At 39.7% G+C, this 27,361-nt stretch overlaps 1 protein-coding gene across 1 annotated transcript in view; it reads left to right on the top strand.

Annotated features, from left to right (window-relative positions):
• Positions 1–9,053: 9,053 nt before the first annotated feature.
• Positions 9,054–27,361, top strand: part of FGF18 (fibroblast growth factor 18) — a 59,255-nt gene continuing 40,947 nt past the window's right edge. The window contains exon 1 of the mRNA XM_063291284.1: positions 9,054–9,234. Within this exon, the coding sequence (XP_063147354.1) occupies positions 9,054–9,234 (181 nt within the window). The remainder of the gene's footprint in view (positions 9,235–27,361) is intronic.

Below are 27,361 nucleotides of genomic sequence, written 5' to 3'. Positions count from 1 at the left end.
AAATAATCATGGGGGTTCAATCCTCCTTAATGAAGTTTTGAATTAAATTCTCTCTGTGAATTTTTTGAAGCTTGCCCATCTTTTTTGCTTCAGGTCAATTTGATGCTGCTGAAGCACTGCAGCATTGTGTTGCTGCTCTCCATAGATAAAAGATAAAAGTTTGGTTAGTAGTTTGTGCTTTTTGCAACAACAACAACAATGTGTCTTCAGATTTATCTTGGAGCATCAGAAATCGATCTACTTATTAGTATAAATTCTCATTGCCAGTGCGGGTGGCTGTTATATTTGTTACTTCTTGAGGACCTTGCTGCTTTAAGAGTTGGTCTCATGAAAGAAGCAGAATCCAATACGAACTCTTTTTCTTTAACAGTAAGCCAGTGAAAGCACTCTGTGTTGCCAGTCTAGGGCTGCCTTCTCACCCTTACCACTGCCTTCTGACTGTACCTATTTAACAAGTATTTTTAAAAAATGATCAGTTAATAGATGGCCTAAAATTTCACTTTAATTCAAGCAAATCTGTGTCACAGTTTTTATGGCTTGAACATGTCCAGCCATTATTTTAACAGGCATGATGAGAAACATGCCTGTTAAAATGAACAAGATCCTATGAAACTGTCCATTTGTTTCTCAGTTTTGCTATGTCTCAGTTTATTTTTATGAGTTTGATTCAACTAATTCCCATGGTAGATTTTTTTTAAGAAAACACACAAAAGCATTAATATTTTATGTTCCTTTCTCTAAACATATGCAGGTTTCCAAATGCATAATTTTTGGAAAGAATTTCCAATAATATTTTGCATTTTGCACATTATATATGTACGTGTGCATACTCACACACCGAGTTTTCCTGTGGACTAGCAAGCGGCACTGAAAAATTCAGATAAGTGCTTATTTCAAAGTATTATCAATGTTCAGTTTATGTGTGAATTTGGAAATTAAGTAAGATTACATTCAAATGAAACAAAATGCATTTCTCTCCTATTATGCTGTATATTAAGTGACAACTGTGCTACTTTTAAAAATTGTCCCACTTTCCAGCTTTCAGCAGTTTTTCCCTGGTCCAATAGTTCTTAGTGTGAGTCTAAACAAATGTTTGTTTAATTTCTTATTGCTCTTTATGAGAAGTTCCTAAGGGCAATTGCTTTTTATGGGCAAACATGACATGCATATGCATCTTTCCCTGCCTCAGGTAATACCATGGGATTGTTTTCTTCCTGACCTCAAAATACAAGAATCTAGTGCTAAGTTATACAGTATGCTGAATGTCAACACACTTGTGGTAGCTAAATGCCCAAATAAATAATATGAATGCACTCTTCTGATGAAAGGGAAAGTGCTTCTGAAACTTGACCTTGGGCCAGTCACTCTCTCTCAGCCCAACTAACCTCACAGGGTTGTTGTTGTGGGGAAAATAGGAGGAGGAAGGAGTATTAGGCATGTTTGCCACCTTGAGTTATTTATAAAAATAATAAAGGTGGGATAGAAAATAAAATAAATAAATAAATAAATAAATAAATAATGCTATGACATATTTTGTTGAGCTGATAAAGTGTTGGGCTCAATGGCGCTAGGTTATTCACCTGACTTGTTCTGTTGTATTTTCAAGAAATGTGGGAAATCAAGTATATCTATTTCACCAGGCAAATATTGGAAAGTGACCCACAGTGTGTGGCCTTCCCCTCCAATTTGACACCGTAATCCCAGCTGGCCATTGTGACATGAATCAGTGGTTTCTGCTATGTCTCCTTTGACCTGTTCCATGCTGTGGCATGAATTACAGCTTGTATCAGCCTAACCTTAGTCTGGCATCTTCCAGAGGTGTGAGGTCTCAAGTCTTTGAATCTGTAACCAGTATGGCCAACTCTCCACTCCACTTTGACTTTGCCATAAAATAGTAGTTAATTTTTAAAGATCACAGAATTTCAGGCATTACAGTAGGCAGACACATCCAAAGATAAATAAGCAGCATTCCTACTATATGTGAAATGGATTGTGACAGATGAAGGCAGATATTTGCTTTGTATTCCATTCTTTAATTCTAGTTTTCCAGAACCACAACTGTTCCTCTTCCTCCCTCTCTTCTTGCTCAACAGCAACTCTAATAGGAGTATGGTGGGGTACAAACATAAATGTAATTAATAAACTCATACATACCTGTACTGTGACATTACAGCCTTCTGTATTTGCTTGGGGCATAAGCATGTTGTGATGTTATTAGAAGAAGCCAAGTCCATATCTGGCATTTTTCTTTTTTAAAGTTTTCATTCAGCAAAAACAGTGGAAGCAAATAACCAGTTTTTTGTGAAAGCATGATACATTTTAAAAGAAAAAAAGTTTAGTAAGTGAATAATTGGAATTGAAATCTAAGATTGGGATCATTTATATTTTCTGAAACAATATATAATGTATTTGTTACATATAGCTGGCCGAAAATTTTGGGAGTTGCAGTTAATATCTCCAAAGGGCATCAAGTTGGGAAAGACAACCATAGCCAGCCTCTTAACTAAACCATTTACTATGGCTATCTTAAAAATTCTCAAATATGGAAATCATTTTTTAATTTTTTTCCCCCTCCACATTCTTTCAGAATATAAGTTACTGATATTTTCTGCTATGAACCTGCCCAGTTACTTAGATCAGCAAGAGAGACCCTTCTGAAGACCCCCCACCATCTGAAGCTTGTCTATTTGCTGTGCAGGACAGCCTCTTCTCCTGTGGGCCCCAGACTAGGGTATACACTCCCCAGAGAGGTGTGTTTGGCTCCCATTTTCCCAGAATTTAAGGAAAACGTTGGGAACCCATTGTTTTCTCCAAGCTTTTAATTTTTAGCAGAACTAATTTCAATTTTGATGTTGACTTTAATTTGTACTTTTTCTATTCTTGTATTTTATCATTTGTATTTCTAGTTGCTGTAAGCTGAAAGGTAGGATATATAATAATATAAAATATTGTATAAAATTATATAATAATAATAGTAGTAGTAGTAGTAATAATGTTGTTGGGGCGCTTGATAGCTTCCCACATTCTCAAAGCTTATGCCATATTAACAATGAGAATTACACTGATTGTTTTGCGAGTAGGCATTTCTCCTGCAAAAGTAGTCATATGATGGTGGATGGAAAAAAAAAACTTTGTTCATAAACCTAACCTTTGCTTTTCTTACATATTTTCCATGGCTGTTCACAGCCATTGTTTGATGCTTCACAATTAAACCTATTGTACGCAAGTAACTGAACTTTCCAGGATGGATCAAGTTTCAAAGTTTGTGTAGTAACACAATCCTGCTGTGGTTTGAATGGCATTCTGTTACAGAGTTAATTTATGAGGCTGTATCAAGAGAATATGTGGAAGGAGCCTTTGTAAAAGGTATTTTGATGGGTTCAATGTTAAAAAAAGTCAATTAAAAAGAGCGAAGAAAGAAGAAGCTATGGATCAATATTCTGATATGACTTCTAGGGAACATCAGGATTTTTCTTTTAATATGTAGCAAGTATTAATAGTTTAAGAGTACAAGACTGAGTCTATTCCTAGTGTCATTTAAATTGCTAGCAATTCACAATATGCTTAGTTCAGTGTGATATAGTAAAGCAAAGGCTAGTATGACTTCACTCTTTTGAATGTCATTCTAGTTCATAGAGGATCTATCAGCTTCTTCATCTTTCAGAGTTGCCCTTCTACTTCTGTCCCATCTCATATTTCTGAATTCTGGCAGCTGGAGGGAGGTTTGACCCAACAGTCAGCTTCTTCTTCCTGTTCAATTTCAGTTTCATCTCCTAAGTGCTTTTTACTTAGATTGCATTAACAAAGACTTTTCAAGGGAACATCATTGAATTTCACTTACCCCAAAGCACTCCAATCAATGATGTAGCAGAGCAATTCAAATTAGATTCCAAATTGGCTCTGGAGGGAAACAATCAACAGAGATGAGAAGTTTTGAAGTAGGACGATACTGTATATCAGAATTCCAAACAATTGGTAAGGGGATGGTGTTACTGCCAAAGACTCATTGATTCAGGGAAGTGGAGTCTAGTTATTCTAGTATGTTGTCAGATAACAATACTCCTTGAAATATTCTCAGAGTTTACAGTCAATTGGATTCTCATCCAACATGCATTAGATTCCTGTTACTGAGGCTTACCAGAGTGGCTTTTTGGACCACACTGATGAACATTTGGATACTGTGTATGCTATATTTATGTTTAGGTATTATAAGTATAAATGTAAATGTCCAAGGAAAAATGATGAAAAGGAAACCATACATGTGAAAATGTTGAAGACGGATAGGTGGTGCAGGGGTAGATGGTGCAACTGGAGCAATGTTTGAACGGGGCGGCTGCAATTTGTTTAACGTGCATATCTAACGATTAGAAGAATGCCATTATTATTCCCTTGTACAAAGGGAAAGGTAACAAGAAGGGATGTATAAACTACGTGGGGATTTGCTTGTTCCAACTTGGATTCTATCGGTCTTACATTCTGCATTATGTGTCTTAATTATATCTTGAAAAATTAATAATAAATAAAAAACAATTAAAAGAAAAAAAGAGTACTGGAGAAAGCATTTGCAGAATCTGACGGAACAGGTATGAGAGGTAACAAGGAGTAAGTATTTGAGAGCAAAGTGCAGCTTTTTGCTCTTCAGCAGTTCAAACGTATGAATGGGCAAAGAGAAGCTTATTGTGTTTATTTAGAGAAAGTGTATCATAAAGTGAGTAAACTGGAATTATGGAATGTATTACATGCATATGGAGTTGAGGGTTTGTGCCGAATGTAATAAGGGTGGGATATGATGGAAATAAAGCATACTTTAGGATACATGGAATGTTTAACAAACGGTTGTTTAATGTATTTATCAATAAATGTGTAAGGAATGCTCATGGTGTTAGAGGTATGTTGATTGGGGTGTGAATATACTTTTATATGCAGATGATATCGTGTTGGCTGAGAACGAAATTATTTGCAGGAATGTTAGATAACTTATATCATGCAGTGAGGCGTATGGATCAGAAAATTAATATATTGAAGAGCAAAGTATTTCAGTTTGACAGGAAAACAGAGTGAACAATTGCACATTTTACATAACTGCACCAGAATTAGAGCTAGTAGATGAATTTGTGCACATTGGCAGAATGTCTGCTGAAATTAGGAAAATGAATGGAGAAATTTTAAGATGAACAAATGCTGGTAGAAAAGTGGTCTGTTGCAGGGAACGAATATTTGTCAAAAGAAGTGAAAATGGCTGGGATAAGAACGTGCTTCGGCCTACTTGGTCGAAAGTAGGACTCGGGTATATCCAGAGAAACATAAAACTGAGTTTAATACAATGGGAGTGGGGTATTTTTGGAGTGGTAAACCAAAAGAAATCGGATTAAGGACGAATGGGTGATGCAGGGATGTTACTTAACCAGTTTTTTCCAGGCACCTCTCTTCCTCCTGTATTCACTCTTGACCACTGCTGGCCTCTGACTAACTCATGCCTCTGACTAATACTGTGCTGAAATCTGTCCTCTAATTCCCTTTTTTTTTTCTTCCTCTGCAAAAGAAGGTTCTGTTTTTAATACCTCATCCTCAGGGTAGAATGAATTTGAGGTTGGTTACTGAAGGCTACTGCTGTTTTTGTTCCTCATTGCCCTGCCAAGCTGCTGATTCCCAGGATGCCCTTGCTTCCTGGTCTGACAAAACACAGAGGTGTTCCCTCATGAGATCGTCCATCTGGATTTAACTGAAGTGTAAGAAGTCACCAAAGCTGCAGATCAGTGAAGAAATGATCATCCAGTGGAAAAAAAGATCTTACCCTCTCTTTGGTGACCTCCTAACGATATTGTGCAAGAATATATATTTCTCCCCTCCCCCCAGAATTTCACAGATCGTTTTCCTCATCACGCTAAATAAAACAATACCGTTCTGCTCTCTTATTGTCAGGTTCTTGCCCTTTTTCCTGCTTCTGGCTCTGCATTTTCCTCTGGGCTTCAACTCTCATTGTTCTGTCTTCTGCAGAACTCAACTGTATCTGTTTTGGACTATATACCTTTCTGTGTTTTAAAAGCCAGAAACAGATGCCTGCTTAAGCCTTGATCCTATTCTTTTACCAATAGTTGGCATAAGGGTAATTTCCCATGCCACTAGGAAGACATATGCAGTACAGTATATCAAGCAAACCTATGGCCTGTGTCAACTTCCTAGCTATTTAGAAACTTACATGATGGTTGAGGAAAAATCAGGATAAAAGGATAATAGAGGTGGGAAGAGGAGGTTCTATTACTCAATCCAGTGAGAAACATTCTTGTTTCCTTCGTTTTTGTTTTGTTTTCTTTTGTTTTTTGCTTTCAGTGAAAATAATGGAAGGAGGCAAGAGTTAGACGGACCGAAGTTCCAATAGCGACCTGATTTCCACATTTTGAGAGATTAATACTCTCAGACTGTGATGACAAAAAACGGCACATATTCATTTTTTCTCTGCTCTCCTATGCAAGTAAGACTTTATGTTCTAAGTCTTAAAAGAGAAACACACACATACGTGCTACTATTTGTAAGTATGAGCCTACAGTAGTTCATTACAGAAAAATGGGATATGTCATTGTTAAATAGGTCCTCTCTATCCCATCTATGATTCCATCAGTAACCTCAGCTGAGCAGTTTGCTGATGAATGGTACCGCAGTTAAGACTGGAAAAGAAAACGGTAGCAAATAATAATGTGTTACTTTTCAAGACACACCTGAAAAAAAAAGACTCAGGAAGTGGCCTTGCAAATTTTCTAATTGGCAGAGTGGAAATTTGCCCAAACCATGAAAACAAAATAGTGATTACCCTACTTTCCAGACGAAGGAAAGAGACATCTCAGATATTTCATGTTGACGTTGCTGAGATAATTTTATATGTTTGGAAGGTCATAAAGGAAATAATTACTATTAGGCTGGTGCAGTGTCTGGAAGGTTAAAAGAAGTGTTTTTGGAATATTAAAGGGACACATTGCTTTACTTTTTGAAACCAGAAAGAGCCCTAAATGGAGAAATACTTAATTTTTAGAAATGAATCTCCTTTAAAAGCACAGAGACGTCTGAACACTTTCTATACACTTTCATTATTAAATGCTTTGGTAGAATAAGGCAATCCAAATGGCTTGTGTGAAGGCCACACTCAGATTCTTATCTGTTTGTTGAAGACATTGCTATCCTTTTGCAGCTAATGAAAATAAAATATTCATTATATTAAGGTTAACTAGGATGGCCATTTTGACCACTTACTCATTGTTAAGAAAGAGGAAATGCAACAATAAAAAAGAGGACAAATGAGGATAGGGCTTTGCATAGCATTTGCACATTTATGTGTGTGTATGTGAATGTGTGTTTTTTGCATGTAATTTTGTGCAGGAATACCAAAATGTATGAGATTTCAGTATTCTTTTAAGACCTACATAGGATTATTGTGGGGACAAATGGGAGGAGGGAGCACCTTGAGCTCTTGAGGAAAAGGTGAGATACAAATCAAAGTTTGGTTCATTTTAAAAATTGAGGTGAGGGGCACTCATGACTTTGCATGGTCTTTCTCCCACACAACAGCAGGCACGTGTTTAATCATAAATGAGCTGTTGTTCTTTTCCAAAATGCTCGGAATACATGTAATCACTAGGATTATCCAGGAATACAGATTTGGTTTGCTTTTATATTGAGTTGCTCTGGCTTTTTTTGCGCCAACGCAGCAGAGGTCCTGGACAAAGCAAGGAGAGGGATCTTTGCAAATCATTCTTACACAATTTGGGTAGCTGAGCCCTGTGTACGTGTGCTATACTGGAGTATAGGAAATTGTTTTGATAGGTCAGGGATAGATCCATATACAGCCCACATAGTAGGGGGGTTAAAAAAAGGGATTGAAAAATGCCTGATTAACCATCAGGTAAAACGAAATAAACAATAAAAACAGTAGCACTTGAGGTTAAAATAAATCTTTTATTCATTCATTCATTTACCTATTAAATAAATAAATAATGGAAATAAATAAATAAAAACAATAAAGGCTGTCACAGCTGCATCAGTGCAGTACTGCATTAAATAGAAAAAGGAGGAAACAAAGGCCTAATGGAGATCTGGAAGAGAGAATGACCCACTCTTTCTGGGGAAAAAGAAAGAACATTGGTAATGCTCCGCCCTTAAAGAGAAACTGGTGCTTCCTGGTCCTTTGGAAAGTGGGAGTGGCATGAACTCCGAGCAGCCAGCCCTTGAGTTTCAGCAGAGAACATCGACATTTGCTCCAAATGGTTAGTTCCTCTCCTTCAGCAGGCAACAAGAACAGCTTCGTCTAACAATGATCAGCAGTTCAGCTTTAGAGAGGCAATGTTATTATTTGATTGTGACTTCCCAGCTGCAGTGCATCAGGGTAATACCAGCAGTAGCACGCTGGTCCTTTCCTTGAGAACATAGGGACTGCCTGGCTGGATCAGACCAAGGCCCTTCTAGCTGTGCATCCTGTGCTAAATAGATGCATTCAGTAAGCTCAAGAGTTCTTATTCATGGAGGGCAGAGGGAATGGCCTTGAAGGACTGGAAGAAGAGCTGCTACCAAAGCAAAGATCAGGTAAAAGGGGCTGAAGTCGGGCAAGAATGTAACATGAGTAAATGTCTCAGACAAGATCCTCCCTAGTTCACATGAAGGTAAGCGGGGGGTGGGGTGGGGAGCGCATTTAGACTTGCAAGATTCCATTACTATAGCTTTACAATAAAATTAGTCTGACCTACACAGCATTGGTTCCCTAATCTGATCTACCCTGAAAGGCTGACATGGAGACAGCACTACTATTCGGTCTTAATGGTAATGCTTATGTCTTTCAAGCAGGTGGCATTAATCCAAAGGCATTGTGGCCAGTCTGTCTTGAAGCAAGTAATATCAGCTTTAGGTCCCAACGAGTCACCTTGCAGTTTCCAACATCCAGCATCAGCATTAATGTCTACAAGCTTCTGAAAGTCAGTTAACCAAAATACCAGCTGTGCTACTCAGCATCTGTGCGTTCAAAGTGGCATCCTCGTTTACAGTTTGGTTTTCCTTGTTTTGCAAATTAGATGTTTGTTGCTGAAGAAAATGTGGATTTTCGAATACACGTGGAAAATCAGACACGAGCGCGAGATGATGTAAGCAGGAAGCAGCTCAGACTTTATCAGCTCTACAGCCGAACCAGTGGGAAACATATCCAGGTGCTAGGGAGGCGGATCAGTGCCAAAGGAGAAGATGGAGACAAATATGGTAAGAGAATTTACTTTTATCTGCTATTCTTGGGTGTGCCTATGGGATGGAAGTGTTTCATTGGCTTCCCTGATTCATCAAAACTGAATAAAGTAAGCCAAGACAATGGATATACGATGATCCAGCACCAAAATGACAGGACCGTTAGCCTGTTAAATATGAGGCAAATTACCAAATAAAAGAAAATGGTTTTGCCTTATCTGCTGCTTAAACAGTCCAGGTAATACCAACAGTAGTTACTGCTGAGTAAACTTTTCACTGTATTTCTTAGTTTTATACTTTAATTCCATTCTGAGGGATATAATGTCTTTCCTTTTTAAAAAAAAATCCTCATGATAATACTATGTGGTAAATGAGAGTAAAAGAGATGCTAGTTGATTGAAGCTCCTTTAGTGAACTTCATGGCTGACTAAAGGGGGTTGAGCAAAGGGTCAGCTTTGGAAAACAACTCTGATCTATCTAATCTGGAAGTACCTCTTCCGTGACTGTTCGGAGTAGGTTGTACTACTTGTTTCAGCCTACCTAAATTTGGGTTGAATGGGAAAATACAACTTGCTGGTCATTATCTTCGAACTTCTCAGATTCTCAACTGGAGCAGTGTATCCTCCTTCTTGAAACTGCTAACATAGGCAAGCAGTATGTCAGATGAAACTCAGTAACGTCTGTAGAAGTTCGTGGATTATTCATGATTGGCTGTGGAAAAATAGAGGAAAAAAAAAGAGAGAGACCAGTTTCATCCCTGTAGTATCAGTGGAATGAGAGGTGGAGGTGAATAAAATAATGATTGTTATGATGTCTTGCCAGGTCCATCACATACATTAAAATCAATTACGAATATATTTTCAACTCAGAAAATTAAAACTCAGAAGGGTTAACTTATCCTTCCTGTTCCATTGGTTCCTAACTTTGGCAACATCCAGATAAGTGGACTTCAGCTCCCAGCATTGTTGTCCAAATTCTTTCATTGCTCTCAGCTGAGTGATGTGCACCAAAGAACCGAAGAAGCTATAGGGTGTCCATATACTTAACTAGGTCACTCACAAACCTATTGGCTGCATTGGTACAACATACTAGGTGTGCTTACTTTTTAACCTCGGGTTCTAGGGTTTTTCCATGACTCTGCATTGTGTCAAAAAGGGCCTGAAAATTCTGGCCTGTTCCTCCAGCTCATCACTGTGTTGCTTCTGCAGCTCTCAGAGTTCAGAAAAGTTTTAGAATATGTGGACTTGCTACGGAAGGGTTGCTCACTCTTAGTGTTGAGGATTCTTAGTTTGGAAGAGGAATGAACAAGTGAGAAAGGACTGAGGGTTTTCGTTTGCTGGTCTAGCAAAACCTTTAAAATTGGCTACTTGAATTCTGCTCAGACTCAAATTGGGGTGGGTCTCCATACAGCCTGGGTTTCAGTTTGGGGGCTGATAGAGAACATGGTTAGGAAAACAGCTCTATTCCTCTTGGGCTGAGGCAGAGGGTGCTGATTTTAGCTGGGGCCAAAACTGAAGTGATACTCAAAAATCCAAGCCTCCAGAGACTCATACACAAATGCCTGCCACATTTTAAAAAACAGAACTGACAAATTTCAAGTACAGTAGGCTGAAGGAGTAAAATAGAGTGGAGGCTTTATGGTACTGTGCTCTTTTACTTAAAAAAAAGAAAAGAATGCACCTATAACTTTTGGGAGAGTTTGCTTTGCTCATCAGTGATCCCCAAAGTTGAGTAACGACAAAGCTTAAAAAGTCATGCTACACTTAAGCACTCAGAGGTTATTTGGAAGCATAAAAAGCCCTTTGCCATCAGCCAGGCGTAGAACATACTCGCAGTCCATTTGATTCTGAACTCTAAACAGAAGACATCACAAGAATATATTTGTTTTGATATATGGCTTTTAAACTAGGATCCATTTAATTGGATATTAATCAGGCTAAGTCTAGACTGATAATGTTAATGATTCTCCAAATAGTTCATACTGGTGGGATGCTTAGGGTTCCTGAAGTGCTTTTAGATCATGGAGAAATGTGAGGGGGATTATGTCTGGACAGGTTACTTAAAAAGTGGTTGCCTATTCATCAACTAGATTTAAATCTTGCAATCCTGTACAATGCTTTTTTCACTGGACTATAACAATGTGAAGTGGTTGACTAATTCTCTTGCACACACTGACTCTTAAAAAAGAAAAGGGTGGGAAATGGAAGGCAAAGATTCGCATTACATGGTATCTCACAGTGATGGAATAGATAGGAGAGGCAGCCGTATGTAAGCTGAAACACTGGATTTTCAGTGCACAAAAGCAGGAGGACATTCTATATTGTTTGTTCACTCTTTGTGTGCAGTTCATTTACAGGGCTGGTCTTGCTTGGGGTAGGAAAGGGCTTTATTTGTGTTTCGTGGCTGGAAGATCCTATTTCAAAGTATGGGACTTCACTGTTAGGCTGAAAGGTAATGTTAATGTTTCCTGTGTGCCAGGTAGCATTGTGTTATGAGCGGTTGAATTCTGGATCTGAATGGCTTCCTGAGAGCCAAAACAAGGGGCAAATGATAAATTATAGAGAGATGACATTAACATAATATAGCACAGGATGCGGAGGTGAAATTGACTGACTTGGAATTCTGGATAATGAGTTTGGTCAGATCCAAGTTGTAGCTGGGGAGGGAGCACCTGGTCTGCATGCAGGAGATCTCTGGTTTAGTCTCAGTGTATCTGGTTACAGTAAACAAAGCTGAAGTTGGTGGACCAATTTTCTGATGTAGTACAAGGCAGTTGTCTATTATCTACTTGGACTCAGATATTATAACCAATTAGCTTCTTAACATAACTGAACAACAGCACACTTAGGTGCTAGATGGTGGTTTCCTGTTATGTGGAACAGAATACATGCTTTGCTAGCTCTCAGTTTATTTTCTATCTTGCTGGGGGATAGCAGAAGGTTTAGTTCAACTTTCTGGAGCATTGGTCCAAGACAGTCTCCCCCACTCTGGTACCTGCCAGATGCGTTGATTTCAACTATCAATCCCAATCAACCTAAGATACCAGATTAGAGGAGGATGGTCTAACAGCAGCTAATGGACAAAGAAGCCACAATACAGAAGCGGGGATTCCTTCCTTTCTTGGAATATCTGGATGGGACATAGATTGATAGTTATCCTCAATAGCAGGAATTGCCATGAGTTCCTAGCCCATCTTTTTTTGAGGAAGGATAATTCCTATACATACTATTTATGTCCCTTTTCCAACAGAAACATTCTGATGACAGCTAAGTGCATACAAAAATTACATCCCAATGTAAGTTAGAACACATGAACAATCCATTTAAAACTAATTACACTGAAGAAATTGAATGGTGTTGCATTAGATGCCTGAAGAGTCTGGTGTCTGTATCAGATATTGAGCCGACTGACCACTATGACTTCCTGAATCCTGGTTGCAGTGTTTCTGCTTGTCAAATATAAAGTTTATTTGCTTTTAACGACCTTGCATCATATTAAGTTTTAACTTCTGAATGCTTTTTAATAATCCTACTGTCAAGCAGTTATTTTATATTTCTGATTTTGCTCCAATTTTCTCATAGTACTACTTCTGCTGATTTTTGCTACATTTATTTTTGTTCCTATTTGCCCAGCACTTCATTTTTATTATTTTGAATGCCAACCTCCCCTCTAAAGCATTTTTAGTTCCTTGGAGAGTGATCTTTTCTAAAAAAAAAAAAAGTTAAGTATGCTCTCGACACTGCAAATAAACAAATAAGCAAACCAATAAATATATTGCGATTTGCAAAGCTATTGTACAGTGACTTTATACTTTTGAAGTAGTTGTTCCTGGAAGAGATTCCTGTAATGCTCCATGAGTGTATAACTACTTTTTTTGTTTTGCCAGACCAGTTGTTTCTGAAACTTCCCGTTCTGGGTTCATGCAACAAAAATACATTTCAACAGAAAGCTGAGTTACATGTTCAGCAGACTGGGGTTGGTTTGATAGAATCACGACAAGCTGCAGGTGGGATGTTGCATGTGTTAATGCTCCCCCAGGAGCATGATTCTGCTGATGCTGTGACTTTATATTGTGAGGCTAATCTCTGTGTTAGGAAAAGTAATTTAAGCAGGGGTTGCAATGAGAAAGGAAGAGTTCTGCCAGTAAGTTTCTTCAACCATGCATGCAAATAAGATTAGGCAAAGCTTTCAAATCCTTCTATATAATGGGAATATTTCCCAACATATAAAGTTGCCTTGTACTGAGTCAGTCCATTAGTTCATGTAACTAGCAGTAGCCCCTGAAGACAGGGATGGGCAACCTTTTGGAGTGTGGGTGGAAAGACAGAGGGCTGCAGTAAATAGCCTGATAATGTCATGACACCATCTATGTGGGCAAGGCCTGGTTTTTCAAGGTAGTTTTTGGAGGTGAGTGTTTATTTTCTTTATTATTTCAAACATGTAAGGGAAATCTGAGGGATTATACTTTCTGTTTTTCTAAAAAAGAGACAGAAAATGGTATTGTTATGAATTGGTGGGTGCATGATTCTGGGAGGCTCAGATAGTAATAAAAAAGAGGTTCCTAGAGATGTTATAGACTGTATCAAAAATGAGGTGGAGACAAAATCTGAGCTCTCTCTTGAATGATCTTGCAGATTGTTACCGTTGTTTGAGTAAGGTTTGCATAGCATTTTGGAAGGCCTATGATTCAGCAGTCCTGATTTTGCAGTTTGTTTGTGAGATTACTCCATGTCCTAGAAGGAAGACCATCAAGGTGTCCTCCATGTTTGCTGGTTTAGAAGGAATAAGGGATATAAATGGAAAGGAACAGTAGATTAGTTCTTTCTTCTGTTTATAACACATTGCAAATACATAAGAAAAGAAGGAATTAAATTATAGTTTCTCTCCTTTGCCATGATGAAGAGCTTAACAGTAAATTATGTGAAGGTAATACTGAGCCTAAGGGATTGGTTAGCTAAACACAGGCCTCCTTTTCTGCAAGCATCAGTTCAATGAAGGCTATTTAGAAATTGGTACTTCTTCCTAAGAGTTGGCTGTCCGCAAGCAGCCTGACGGTTCTGGATCACCAAACAACTTTCTCTGAACTGTGACTCTGATCTATAATTTATTTAGTGGAACCAGAAGGGATGGCAATTTTCTCTTTCAAGCCAAATATTTCTGCTTGTACTCGTCTTCCCTTCAGAGTCTCAGTAGGACAAAATAACTTTTAAAGACCTTCCCCCCTCTACCCCACCCTACTTCTTTGCAACCATTTATTTTCATAAAGTTAGCCTGGGGGCAGTGATGACCTCAACATAATGATCACTCATGGTGGCAGCTGTGCTGTCACTGGGGGACCCAGAATTGAGCAAGGACAGGCAGGAAAGCTTACATCTGGGCCAGTGTCCTCCCTGTGACGATCCTCACCCCCATCTCTTTGAGCACATTTCAGCGGTGTGGGTGTTTGGCAGGACTTCTCTTTGAAACTGGCTACAAAGAGGTTGGGAAGGAATAACTGGGCAGCAGCAGGAATGAGAAGCAGGGGTGAACAAGGCAGGCTGCTCCATTGAACCACAAAGAGCCAAGCAAGCAGGACCTCCCAGGATTCTCTGGGTTAGGGGAAGGGCTCAATTACCATCACCTTGGATCCTGTTCTGAAAGGTTCAGCAACCATTTAAAATGTGCCGTAATCATCTTATTTGAAACATCTGTGCTCTCAGGAATTCATTCTTTATTTAATTTGCTCTGTTTTGCCTTTCTGCAGATACTTTCAAGGAGTTGCGGGGGGAGGGGGAGCATTTTCCTAGAAGAGTTCTATTTTGAATGTTGGCTTTTGGCCCACAGATCTTAAGTGGTAATGTTTGTGTCCCCCAGATGCGTGACACATATCTAAGAAATGGGCCAGCCGGAGAGCCTTTTCACACATGGTGAGAGGAGGCCAAGGTAGGATTTTAAAGATGTAGATGCATCACACAGCAGAGAGTGCCAGCAGGCTTGTTCATATGCATCTATGTCTTTAAAAATGGGCTTGGCTCCTGCCTGGATTACATTATTTTTATCAGGTATTACGTCTGCACAGTAAGAATGCAACATGTGAAAGAGCCCCCATCTGTCACCCAAGATCACTCCCAGGTTCAAAGTGTGACATGGCTTTTGTACGATACATGTGGACATTGCTGTTTATTTCTTCATTGAAATTATTAGTGGCAGTGCTAAAGTGAATTATGAGATCTTCAGATTGCCTAATTTTAGAGGCCAGCTCTGGCAAAGAAGAATTGGATGTGTCAGTCCCAGGAGGCATGTTGTGGCATGGAGCCAGCAGGGAGGTGTGAGGTTCCAAGTCCTACTTGCAGTTTTGTTGCTGCAGCTGAGCATAAAACAGGCTTGGTGTGGTTGGACAGTGAGGCACTTTCTGTATATCATAGTGTGATCATCAAAACAGGAAATATCCCCAAATGATAGACCGTTTCTTTCTGTCCTTTTACTGCCCACTGCATTTGTAGTATGTGTGTGGAGAACAGAGAAACTTTATCAATTCCATCCATCCCTGTTGATCAAAGACAGATGTATTTTCTGGTCCTTGTCTCTAGTAAAATCACAAGTCCTTCTTTTACCTTTGGGAATTGTTTTCTTTAAGTGCAACCCAGAGTTGCTAGAATTGTCATTCCTATATATTCAGCTTCCTCCCCAGAGTGTAATTAAACTGTAGCAGCATGTAATACGGTATACAAAAATGCATCATACAGTGCGTAAGGATGATGATTTTTTTAAAGAAATGAATGGAAGTTATATTTCTCTGAATTTTGTTATAGTGGCTACAAAAATGTAGAATTCTGGGATATTGTCCTAATATAGGTAGAGGGTAAGGAATTATTTTTAAACAAGCAATGCGCGGAAGTGGAAGAAGACAATAGAATAGGAAGGACAAGATACCTCTTCCAGAAAATTAGAAACATTGGAGGTAAATTCCAGGCCAAAATGGGTATGATCAAAAACAAAGATGGCAAGGACCTAACAGAAGAAGAAGAGATCAAGAAAAGGTGGCAAGAATATACAGAAGACCTGTATAGGAAGGATAACAATATCGGGGATAGCTTTGACGGTGTGGTCAGTGAGCTAGAGCCAGACATCCTGAAGAGTGAGGTTGAGTGGGCCTTAAGAAGCATTGCTAATAACAAGGCAGCAGGAAACGACGGCATCCCAGCTGAACTGTTCAAAATCTTGTGAGATGATGCAGTCGAGGTAATGCATGCTATATGCCAGCAAATTTGGAAAACACAAGAATGGCCATCAGACTGGAAAAAATCAACTTATATCCCCATACCAAAAAAGGGAAACACTAAAGAATGTTCAAACTATCAAACAGTGGCACTCATTTCACATGCCAGTAAGGTAATGCTCAAGATCCTGCAAGGTAGACTTCAGCAATTCATGGAGCGAGAATTGCCAGATGTGCAAGCTGGGTTTAGAAAAGGCAGAGGAACTAGAGACCAAATTGCCAATATCCGCTGGATAATGGAAAAAGCCAGAGAGTTTCAGAAAAACATCTATTTCTGTTTGATTGACTATTCTAAAGCCTTTGACTGTGTGGACCATAACAAATTGTGGCAAGTTCTTAGTGGTATGGGGATACCAAGTCATCTTGTCTGCCTCCTGAAGAATCTGTATAACGACCAAGTAGCAACAGTAAGAACAGACCACGGAACAACGGACTGGTTTAAGATTGGGAAAGGAGTACGGCAGGGCTGTATACTCTCACCCTACCTATTCAACTTGTATGCAGAACACATCATGCGACATGCTGGGCTTGAGGAATCTAAGGCTGGAGTTAAAATCGCTGGAAGAAACATTAACAATCTCAGATATGTAGATGATACCACTTTGATGGCTGAAAGCGAAGAGGAACTGAGGAGCCTTATGATGAAGGTGAAAGAAGAAAGTGCAAAAGCTGGCTTGCAGCTAAACCTCAAAAAAACCAAGATTATGGCAACCAGCTTGATTGATAACTGGCAAATAGAGGGAGAAAATGTAGAAGCAGTGAAAGACTTTGTATTTCTAGGTGCGAAGATTACTGCGGATGCTGACTGCAGTCAGGAAATCAGAAGACGCTTAATCCTTGGGAGAAGAGCAATGACAAATCTCGATAAAATAGTTAAGAGCAGAGACATCACACTGACAACAAAGGTCCGCATAGTTAAAGCAATGGTATTCCCAGTAGAGGCCGTTCTTGTGATGCTTCAGAAAGCCTTCAGAAAGCTTTCCGAAGGCTTTCCGAAGCATTGTGAGAATGGTGCCTGCTATTTGGAGAATGGCACAAGTGGCCTCAGAAAGAAGGCCTGGCGCGGCCAGTGGCTTTCTCGCATAGGGCCAGGCAGGACGCACCTCATCAGCAGTGGGAGGAAGACAGTGAAGGTCAGTTGGGCATGGCAGGGTGGCAGGGGTGGCCAGTACTTTGTGCTATGGTGTTGGGGTGACTGGCCATGGTGCAGGACTTGAGGTGGCACTCCTTGGTGGTGGCCCCACCCATGCTGGGGCTGAAGTAGAAGCCCAGGGGCAGTGGCAGCTGGCTGAGACTGCCAAAGGCCCTGAGCCTCTACCTCAGCCCCAGTGCTGCTGCCGTTGCTGAGGAATGCCACTGTACAGGGTGTTCAAAAGGGCAGAGATGGGGGGGAGATAGGTGGGTGGGTGGAGTTTGAGAAGAGGCAGATGAGGCAGTCCCTTACTCGGGGTGGGTGGGACCAAGCCGGGATGGCTTGAAACAGGGTGGGTCCTTGCCTAATGACTGGTGGGATTTGGTTAATAATGGCAACAGGGACTGCTGGGATTGCCGTTGCTAAGTGATGCAGTAACGTTACATCGCACTTTATGACCTCATTGCTTAGCAATGGAAATTCCACTCTCAATTACCGTCATAACTCAAGGACTACCTGTATACCATTATCCTTAAGGAGATATTGCATTATCTTTGGTTTTTTAACTCAGGAGAGGACAAATTATTTTATGATAACTAAATAAAGCATTCAGTTTATGGAGCTGTTTTCAACAATGAAAAATTGTGGAAGGGTGACTTGTGATTGGAGAATACAGGAAAATATATCCCTATTTTAGTTTGTGAGAAAATTCGAAAAGTTGGTTGCTACCCAGCTACTGTAGGTAGCTGCACTTGACTGATTGTGGCTGATCTTAAAAAGGCAGAATCAGACTTGGTCAGTCACTTGGATGGAAGACCACTAGGAAATCCCAGGGGAGTGGGCTAGACTGGGAAATTAAAAAAGAAAGCAACTCAGAAGAAGGCACTTCTGTGTTTTTGCCAAGAAAACTACATGGATATGTCTTTGAAGTCACCAGGAGTTGAGTTCAACTTGAAGGCGACTTTACTTTTATGATGTTGCTGGCATACAGGTCTGTCATATTTCTTATAGCATTTTCTCCCCTCTGTTCAGTTTTGTGTTTGCCTTGCACCTTGCCAAATTTCTCCCCACAGGCAGAAAGATTATGAAATCCTGATCTGTTATTTTTGTATAATACATTTAGTAGAGGGGATACCAAAATATACCTATCATTTTATATCAGACTTCTCCAATTTGCTGCCACACTACTTATGTTACACTGGCTTGGAATTCTGGCAGTTGTGTTTCTAATGTATCTGGAGGCAGCAAGTTGCTTTTAATGACCTTGCTCCACTCTGAAGTAAAGAAAATGTGATTTTAAATGTTTTATAGATAATTAGTCTGATAATTCGTTCACTGTTTTGTGTATGGGAGTCTCTCTATAATGCTCTGTGTTGATTTAAGAGTTCCCTTTAGAACTGTAAGATAAAAAATAGGATCCCATCTGTGAACAATTTAAGTGGAAGTGAGACAAGCCAATAGCAGCTCCCGTTTAGATAATCAATACAAATATTGTTAGTGCAGTGATTGATCTTGCAAGGAGCTTTGTAACAATGTGAATGCCAATCCCCTGAAGACTAGTCAATATAATATTACTTTACTGTGGCTCAGCCATTTGTGCAATATCATCCCAGCTGTTCTTCTGAAAGCTGTCAAAAGCTTCCATGAACGCACTTACAATTTTTGTTACGCTAGTGAGTTTTCTTTAGATTAGTACGTATTTACTTCATGTTAGCATAATAGGTGGGGGCTTGACCCTTACTGAGTCCATCGTGTGAAGGTGGGGGCGGCTTAAATCGCCTCCCATCCCTCTCCACAAGTGCAGAGTTATAAAAGACAACAACACATCCATTGGTGCCGGCACAGGCCTTTTCATGTCAAAATTTGTGTGTGGCTAGGGAAGGAGAGTGTTTGAGAGTCCATTGGCTAGTGGCAGTCACAATCAGAATTTGCACCTTCCCCCAACAGTAGAGTGGAACGAAACAGAAAATCACTGTATATTATACATTCATTCATTCATTCATTCATTCATTCATTTTCTGTCACCGCCCATCTCCCCCAAAGCGGGACTCTGGGCGGTTACAGTTAGTATCTACTACAACTTAAGTCAGCCACTTAAATGTACATTTAGATACTAAATGTAACTGGGCGGTTACATTTAGTATCTACAACAGTTTAAGTCAGCCACTGTCGTAGCTTTTCCAGCTCTTCCACAAAGACCTACTTTGTACACTGCCGCCTGGCAGCGATGGTCACTATAGCTGGATTAGCAACACTCACGTCAGGTGGGTAAATGGACTGTCCTCCACACGATGAGCATGCAGTGTTATCACCCAGTTGCAGAGGCTCAAAAGGGTCTTTGCACTCTCTTCTGATAAAGCTTTTTGAACCTGTAGTTCACACACTTCACACTTGAAATCTCAAGGTGAATCTGCAAGTTTTCAGGTTACTTTTCTGGGATTGTCAAGGAAAGTGAAAAGCGTTCCTAGGAGAGGGGTGAAATTTCCTGGGAGTGGTGTGTGTGGCAATCTGCCTATTTTACATCATGGGTTGGAGTCATTTGTCTTCTGAAGAACATTTGTAGCTTAGCTGGAGCAGGAAATGATGTGGTTTCTTGTTCAGCCTTAAATGCTGAATCAGAAAAAAACGTAATGCTCTTGAGGGGTACAGCTGCCATGAATGTACAGTGGTATCTGATTTAATACATTGATAGAATTTATATGGCTTTTTTTCCTGCGGCTCAATCGTGTCCAATTCTTGGTGACTGCCTGGACTAGTCCTTGCAGTTTTCTTGGCAAGGTTTTTCAGACATGGTTTATCATTGCCTCCTTCCCAGGGCTGAGAGAGAGTGACTGGCCCTAGGTCACCCAGTTGGCTTTGTGCCCAAGGTAGAACTAGAACTCACAGTCTCCCGGTTTCTAGCTTGATGCCTTAACCCCTACACCAAACTGGTTCTCATAAAGCTTTTCGTATACCACTTTTTATTTGGGCAAATGTTTAATCATAGCTGATAAACAAGTCAGGATTGAGTGTATGCATTCATCTTGGGACTATTAACTTCAGCGCTGAGAACCTTTGTCTAGCTATTCAATTGCATACATGGTTACTTGGAATTCTGTATGGCCTTTCCTGTCTAAAAAAGGCATAGAAAATACATGTATTGGTAGAGAAATGTTAAAAAAAAAATCCTTCAAAAATGTATACATTGGACTAACTTGTAAGAAATAAACGACTGTATCGAAAATGTAGACAGAATGTATACACATTTTTTTTAAGCTGGCTGTTTGGAAATTGCATGAGGAAGCAGGATGGAATGAAAAATGAGCAATTCAGAGAAACTAAATTTGACAGATTTGGCCACCACTACTTCAGAGTAGAAAGTAATAGGATTGGAATGCTTGGCTGCAATCCTATGCATATTTATTTGGGAGGAAATCTCACGGAAACCTGGAGACTTTTTTTTCCTTAATAAAGATTCATAAGACTGGGTTGTGTATCATTTTTACTATTGTGATCTTTTTTCTGCACCTTTAACTTTTCTTGGTATTGCATTTTCTAGGGTATCCTTGTGGGCTAGCTAGATCTGAAAGCTCATGTAAGGACTTGCTTATTTCAATAAGGATAGAAAACCAGGAAACACTTTATATTATCATCTTTGCATAATCTACCTACATTTTCAATTGAATTACAAGTTTTACTTCTTTATGGATCATGCTGTAGCTGGCATATAGCAATGAGGTACCATTGAGCTGGGCTTGTTTCCTAGTGACTGCATGGACCATTATACCTATTTTGTTGGTGCCTAAATGTAAAGTTTTGGAAGCCACTATGCAAGCCAATCCTAATTTGAGCGGGATAGATGGGGGATCCTGGGTTGTAGAATTAGATTGCACTTGTTTTCCATAATTGCTTTATTGAAAGCTGTCAACATTTAATTAAATTAACATGGTATTAGCCTCTGTAAGAGGTCTTCAATCAATTTAAACTGGGAACATAGTTACTCAGTGTAAATTGTTATTATTTCCATCCTAATTTAGGGAAGAATCTGTTATGTCATTTATTGTTTTGCTTTTATCTCAGGCCTCATCGGAGTATGATCTCCATGTTTTTATGCAGTGTATATATTAAGAGTAAGGAGAACATTAATATTTGGGGAAATTAATTTACTGATGGGGTACGATGGGGGTGTGAAAGAGGATCTGAAAGCCTGGCTGAAAGGGGTCCAGGCAATAGTTTTCCTCTAGGGCACCCTGAAGCTGCCGCCCATCACCTTCGCTACAAAGTTCGCTAAAAATGGAAAGTTGGAGATTGGTCAGAAATTATCCAATACTATTGGGTCCAGTGATTGTTTCCTGAGTAGGAGGCAGAGCACCACTTCCTTCAGGGCTGATGGAAGCATCCCCTCTCTCGAGGATGAATTCACCACCATTTGGACACAATCACATGTCATCTTTCAGGAGGCCTTGACTAATCAGGAGGGATATGGATCAATAAGCAGTGCTGAGGACCTTATCTGCTTCCTCAAGCTCAAACTCCTCCCAGATAACCAACCAGACTGTCTTTTAGTCACCTCAACAGGGCATGCACAGCCAGAATCCAAGTCAGAGCAGATCTGAGCAATTTTCTGCATCAAATATGTAGAATAATTTTCACAAGGGCCTTGCAGATGGGTTCTCTGACTCTTCCTTCTCTAACTGGGTGACCTTGAACAGGATGCTGGCTGGTGGTCTGCAGATGCAATAAGAGTGGATAATTACGTTTTGTTACGCTTATAGTCACAATGTAGTCCATAATATAGAGTCTTAGATGTGTTCAGTGAGACTTCATCCTTGTCTTTTTCCAGTTATGCTCCAGGTGTCTTTTCTGCTGTTTCATCTCCTGGAATTCTTCTGAGAACCAGGGAATTCCCTGGGATTCCTGAATAGAAAGAAGCCACCCAGGAGCAATCTGATCCTGGGCCATTGTTGTTCCCTCATTCAAAGGAGTGACTAAGGCCTCAGTTGAACTATGCAGCAGAGTCTCAGCAAATTCCCCAAGCTCTCTCTGAAACCCAGTTGGATCCCCTAGATGCCTGGGGTTGACCAATTGAATAGGTCCTATCTCCCTGCACTGGGAAGCAGCATCAGAGAGATCCAAAGCAATCAAATAGTGATCTGACCATGGCACGAGACAGATGGTAACATTTCCCCAATATAGATCACATTGCCACTTCTCTGAGATCTGTGTTGGGCCCCTGATGACTTCAGCAAAATCCATGGTTGCCATGGTGGTCATGAACTCTTGAGCCACTTCAACCTGCACCTTAAAAGGGTTGAAGCCTCCCAGCACCAACATCTGAGGAAATTCCACCACAGGATTTTGTAGCTCAGGTAGAGAAGCATATTTGTGGAGCTGTCTGTCTCCAGTCATCTATGCCCATCCTATAAATCCAACAGGGTTGGCATGTTCCTGGTCCTATTCATTAAACAGTATCTTATGGGACACAGGATATATTTTATTATTTTATAATTTACCTTTATATTTGATGGTTTTATCCTTTGTTTTAACCTTAATCACCTTGCCAATGGGCAGCCATATAAATGGAAATAATCTATCTATTTATCTGGCCAAGACTTTTCCCTCATTTCTTTTTGGAAAATCCCTGAATTTTTTCCTCGCTCTACTCATTTCCAGAGCATGGCCTTTGGGATGTCAAATGAGACTGAATTTGGTCCTTGGATGCCTAAAGTTGGTGATCCATTTATATTTGTTCCAGCCCAATGGAATGGTGTAAAGAAATTGTGGAAAGGGGCTTGGGACTCTCATTCCATCCATCTGTCTGTCAGCAAGATAATTCTCCAAAATAGGATGGAAGAGGACCTAATTTGGTGTGGGGAGAAGAACCCAGCAAAAGAAGGATTGAGTTTGAAAGTGGGCTGGATCTGGTCGGGGGAAAAAATCTCCCAATTCCGAGGGAAAAGTCTGTGCAGTACCTCGGAATGCTGCTGGCTGCTCCATTCTTAAGACCTCCATCTTCCGTCACATGACTCAGGACAGAGCTGCTATGAAGGGGTTGCAAAGAATTCCAGAATGTTTTCTTTATTGTGTTAATGCATTAAAGTGTCTCGGTTGGATGCATCTGGCATTGAAGCATGCCTCTTTATTTCCAAATGTGCTACTCCCTTGCAGAGATTGCTATTACCACTACTACTACAATGGCTATTCATGTCTCATTTCATAGCATCTTTTCTGTATGTCACTATAATTCCAATATTGCAAATGGCATATAAGAGAATGGTTTGTCTAAGGTTATCTGAAATATTTATGGCTGTGACAAGCTATAATATCTCTATAGCTATTGGTGTTTTGTGTGAAGAAGCCATGATACAGCAACACAGTCCTGATTATATCATAATTCAGATTGTCATTGGATTAGGACAGAAGGAATTATACAGATGGAAGCAAAAACATTTGAACTGCTGAAAGAGACGATTTGTCTTATCCAGCGTAGAACTCTATACTTCTGTGGAAGAAAACACCACGCTTGCTATTGGAAGATCTAGAGGAGAGTACTTTTTAAAGTTGGGCTGTTTTCCTTAATGTTTAGTCTAAAGGAGACTTCTTTTGCCGTGTCATCAGTGGGCAATGGTTTTCTTTCAATATTTGAAAAGATGAAAATATCTTAGAGTGCAATCCTGGGATCCAAGCCATCTAAGGGGCTTTAGCATTTAGAAGGAGGTTTCATATCAGAAGAAGATATCTGTCAACAAAACTCTTCCCTTACAGATTAATTTCGTGGTGATAGGATTGTTCTTTATATCTGCAAATCCATAGCACTTTCCTGGGAATAAGTCACATGGACTACATGTGTTTTACTTTGAAGTACACTTTTATTTAGGCAAAACAGACCCAACTTTCTGAGCTGTTTTCTTAGGATTTTTTTTGAAAGTAATATTTTCATCTGTATGTGTAAATATTGTCTCACTGGGCATAATCCAAATAACTGCTTAGGATCATAGAGATGGCTTGCACCAACCCAGAAACTTTTGACCTTAACTAGCTATCCCTCAAGCTATTGCACAAAATGATTTTGAAACCCCTGTAATTTTCAAAAAGAAGTTTGTAGGTCTTCTTTGACACACAAAGTACTTGATGCACTGCAGAGTATTACACACAGAGAGGGAGATTCCTTTTTCAAGTGGTTTATAACAACAGGGAAGAGAAAACTAATGAAAATTGAGACTAGGGCAAAAAGGGTCACTGGAAAAGATTTAGGCTGAAGTTCAATTGAAAATAGGAAGGCCATGTACATTGTCAAAGAAAGAGGACAAACTCTTAGAAGTTGTACAATATATATTATATTTTATTGCATGTACAGCCTGTTTTATGAGAGTATCTTCAAGTCCCGACTTGCATTTTCTTTTAATGGTTCTTGTCCTTACCCATCCTTGTCAAGGAGATTAACAGCGGATGTTGATAAAGATATGGCCAGTGAAACTGACAGTCAAATCTTAGTCCATGTCCAGTCCAAGGATCAAGATATACCAAATTCCTTACTGGAGACCAAAGTTCAGTGATCAGAGCAGTCCTGTCAGGATCAGGTGAAACACCAAGGTTTTTCAGAAGGCAGCTTGAAGTCAAGACGGAGATACACCAGGTCAGATTCTTGTGGAACTTTCTCCAGTACCTGACTGCTTTCACAGATAGTTTTTTATCCAAGAAACTCCAGTTTACACCCAAGCACAGTAGCCATTAACAATTCCTGATTGCTTAAGTTGTGCTCATCAGGAGTAACAATCTATTCCTGAGTAGACAGTGCTTCCATGCAACCCAGTGCTTCTCCACCTCTTTGCCCTTTGGGTTGTTACGCATCAGCGATGACATTTCCATAGATTAGGTGATCAAGGTCAGGTTCAAAGTTATGGGAGCAAGTAGGACTGGAGGGGCATACTCCATGTCACTTCTAGTGCTAAGACCTGATTGCTCAGAGCCAGAACTGCTCCTCTTCCCCTTCCTCCTTCAGGTACCAGGGACATGGCAGGTCTTTCCTTTGAACTGGTCTTAGGCTGGACAGAGGACAGAGGACTTCTGGTGACTATTGATCTGTGTATAGGATCTGTATGTAGTAGCCTAACTGGGAAGAAGGCTAAGATATTGCAAAAAGTTTGAAGAAAAGAGTAGGTTTTGAGGACGAGAAAAATAGGCCAAACCAAACAAGAGCTGGAAACTTTCAGGTATAGCGATGTACTTTAATATTTTTCTTTAGCTGCCAGAAGGTATTCCTGAATAGATGAGACATAAGTAGCTGTCACATTATTAATTCATGCTAAAGTTGACATCAAGTGTTGGAACCCTGCAGCCTGTATTTGCAAGATGATCACATTTGATGGTTCCTTTCTACACATATTTACATTTAATTTAATTACAGAAATTATTAGTCAATTCAAACTTGTCATCTGTTGCATTGGGTACATTTTGTAGATTTCTTTCTAAGCCTGTAATGTCATCCAATTTAAGGAATCTTACACAAGTAACTGCATCATTTTAAATTTAAATGAGTTTATTCAGGAATGGATACAATGTATTATGTGTGTGTGTCTGTGCATCTATGTGTGTGTGTGTATATAAAAAAATACAATAATTCTGAAGAGAAAAAATACAATTTTCCCCAAAGAAAATATCACACCAAGCACCATTTTAAAATAAGCATACTTTCTTGCATACCATGTGAAAGAGGTGGTGGGGGGATGGCTCTCCCAAAATGATTACTTTCTGCAATTTTGCAAACACATCTTGGTTTTGTTTCAATATCTGCTCCCTTTTAAATTAATCCAGTAAAAACTTTCAATCTATTTGGCTAAGAATAAGTATGACTAATAAAGGGGAGTACAGCTTGTTGAGTATTATCACATTCTTCCCAAGTGTGGATTACTGTGTTTCACATTTAGAAAACTTAAAATTCCTGGGATCACGCCATAATTCTTGACTTGATTTGCACTTCAGTCTCATGTATCTGGGAGTAATAGAGAGGAATTTCTGAGTAAATAAGTGCATAGGATTTTAGCTGCTGAGACACATGTCTTTCAGTCTTGACAATGCTTTGTAATCGAACCTTAAAATCTTACTTATTTTATGGCTTTGAACAAATATGTTTCTCAGCAGGGAAGTAACTGAGGAAGTGCAGCAAATTTCAGCTCTTGGGGCTAAATTGGTATGTCCTTTAAACTGTGAGCTGTGCTCAACTAATTGATGCCAGCTTTAAATATAATTTCTGTTCCATTGGGTGTATTGATTTAAATTCCTGTCTCCTCCCATTTTTTTCCAGTCCTGCTTCCCAAAGCAGGGAAGGAAACAATTGCATTGTGTAAAGAAAGAGGCAGGGTGACTTTACAAGCTAGGCAGCAAGTACTGCTGAGATCCCTTTGGATCTTTAGTGGTTAAAAAAGATTCAAGGCAGAAATGATAAAGGAAGGCCCCTCTTCCTCCTGATGCTGTTGAGAGAGGCTTAGCGTAAACTGTTTAAGAGAGAGCTCTATTGATTTTATTTGACCTCCAAATATGCCGCAGCCAGGACTGTCTTTTCCCTGTTGGGGGTGATTCAGGGGCATGGAAGATGGAGCTTTTGCAGTGAAATAATGTTAGGCTGCAGGGAAATGTTCTTACTGGAATACCCTTCAAATTATTCATTCTGTTTCTGATCATCTGGGCCTCTTTACTATCCTGTAAGGAAGGGGGGATGCTGTGTAATGAAAGTGCAGAACAATTCTATAGACTGTCAGCAAAGCTGTAGTACAATT

Source organism: Candoia aspera, chromosome 1 (assembly GCF_035149785.1).
Source record: "Candoia aspera isolate rCanAsp1 chromosome 1, rCanAsp1.hap2, whole genome shotgun sequence".
Classification (NCBI taxonomy): Eukaryota; Metazoa; Chordata; class Lepidosauria; order Squamata; family Boidae; genus Candoia; species Candoia aspera.
Note: the sequence above shows the minus strand (reverse complement) of the source record. Positions and strands in the feature narration are given on the sequence as shown.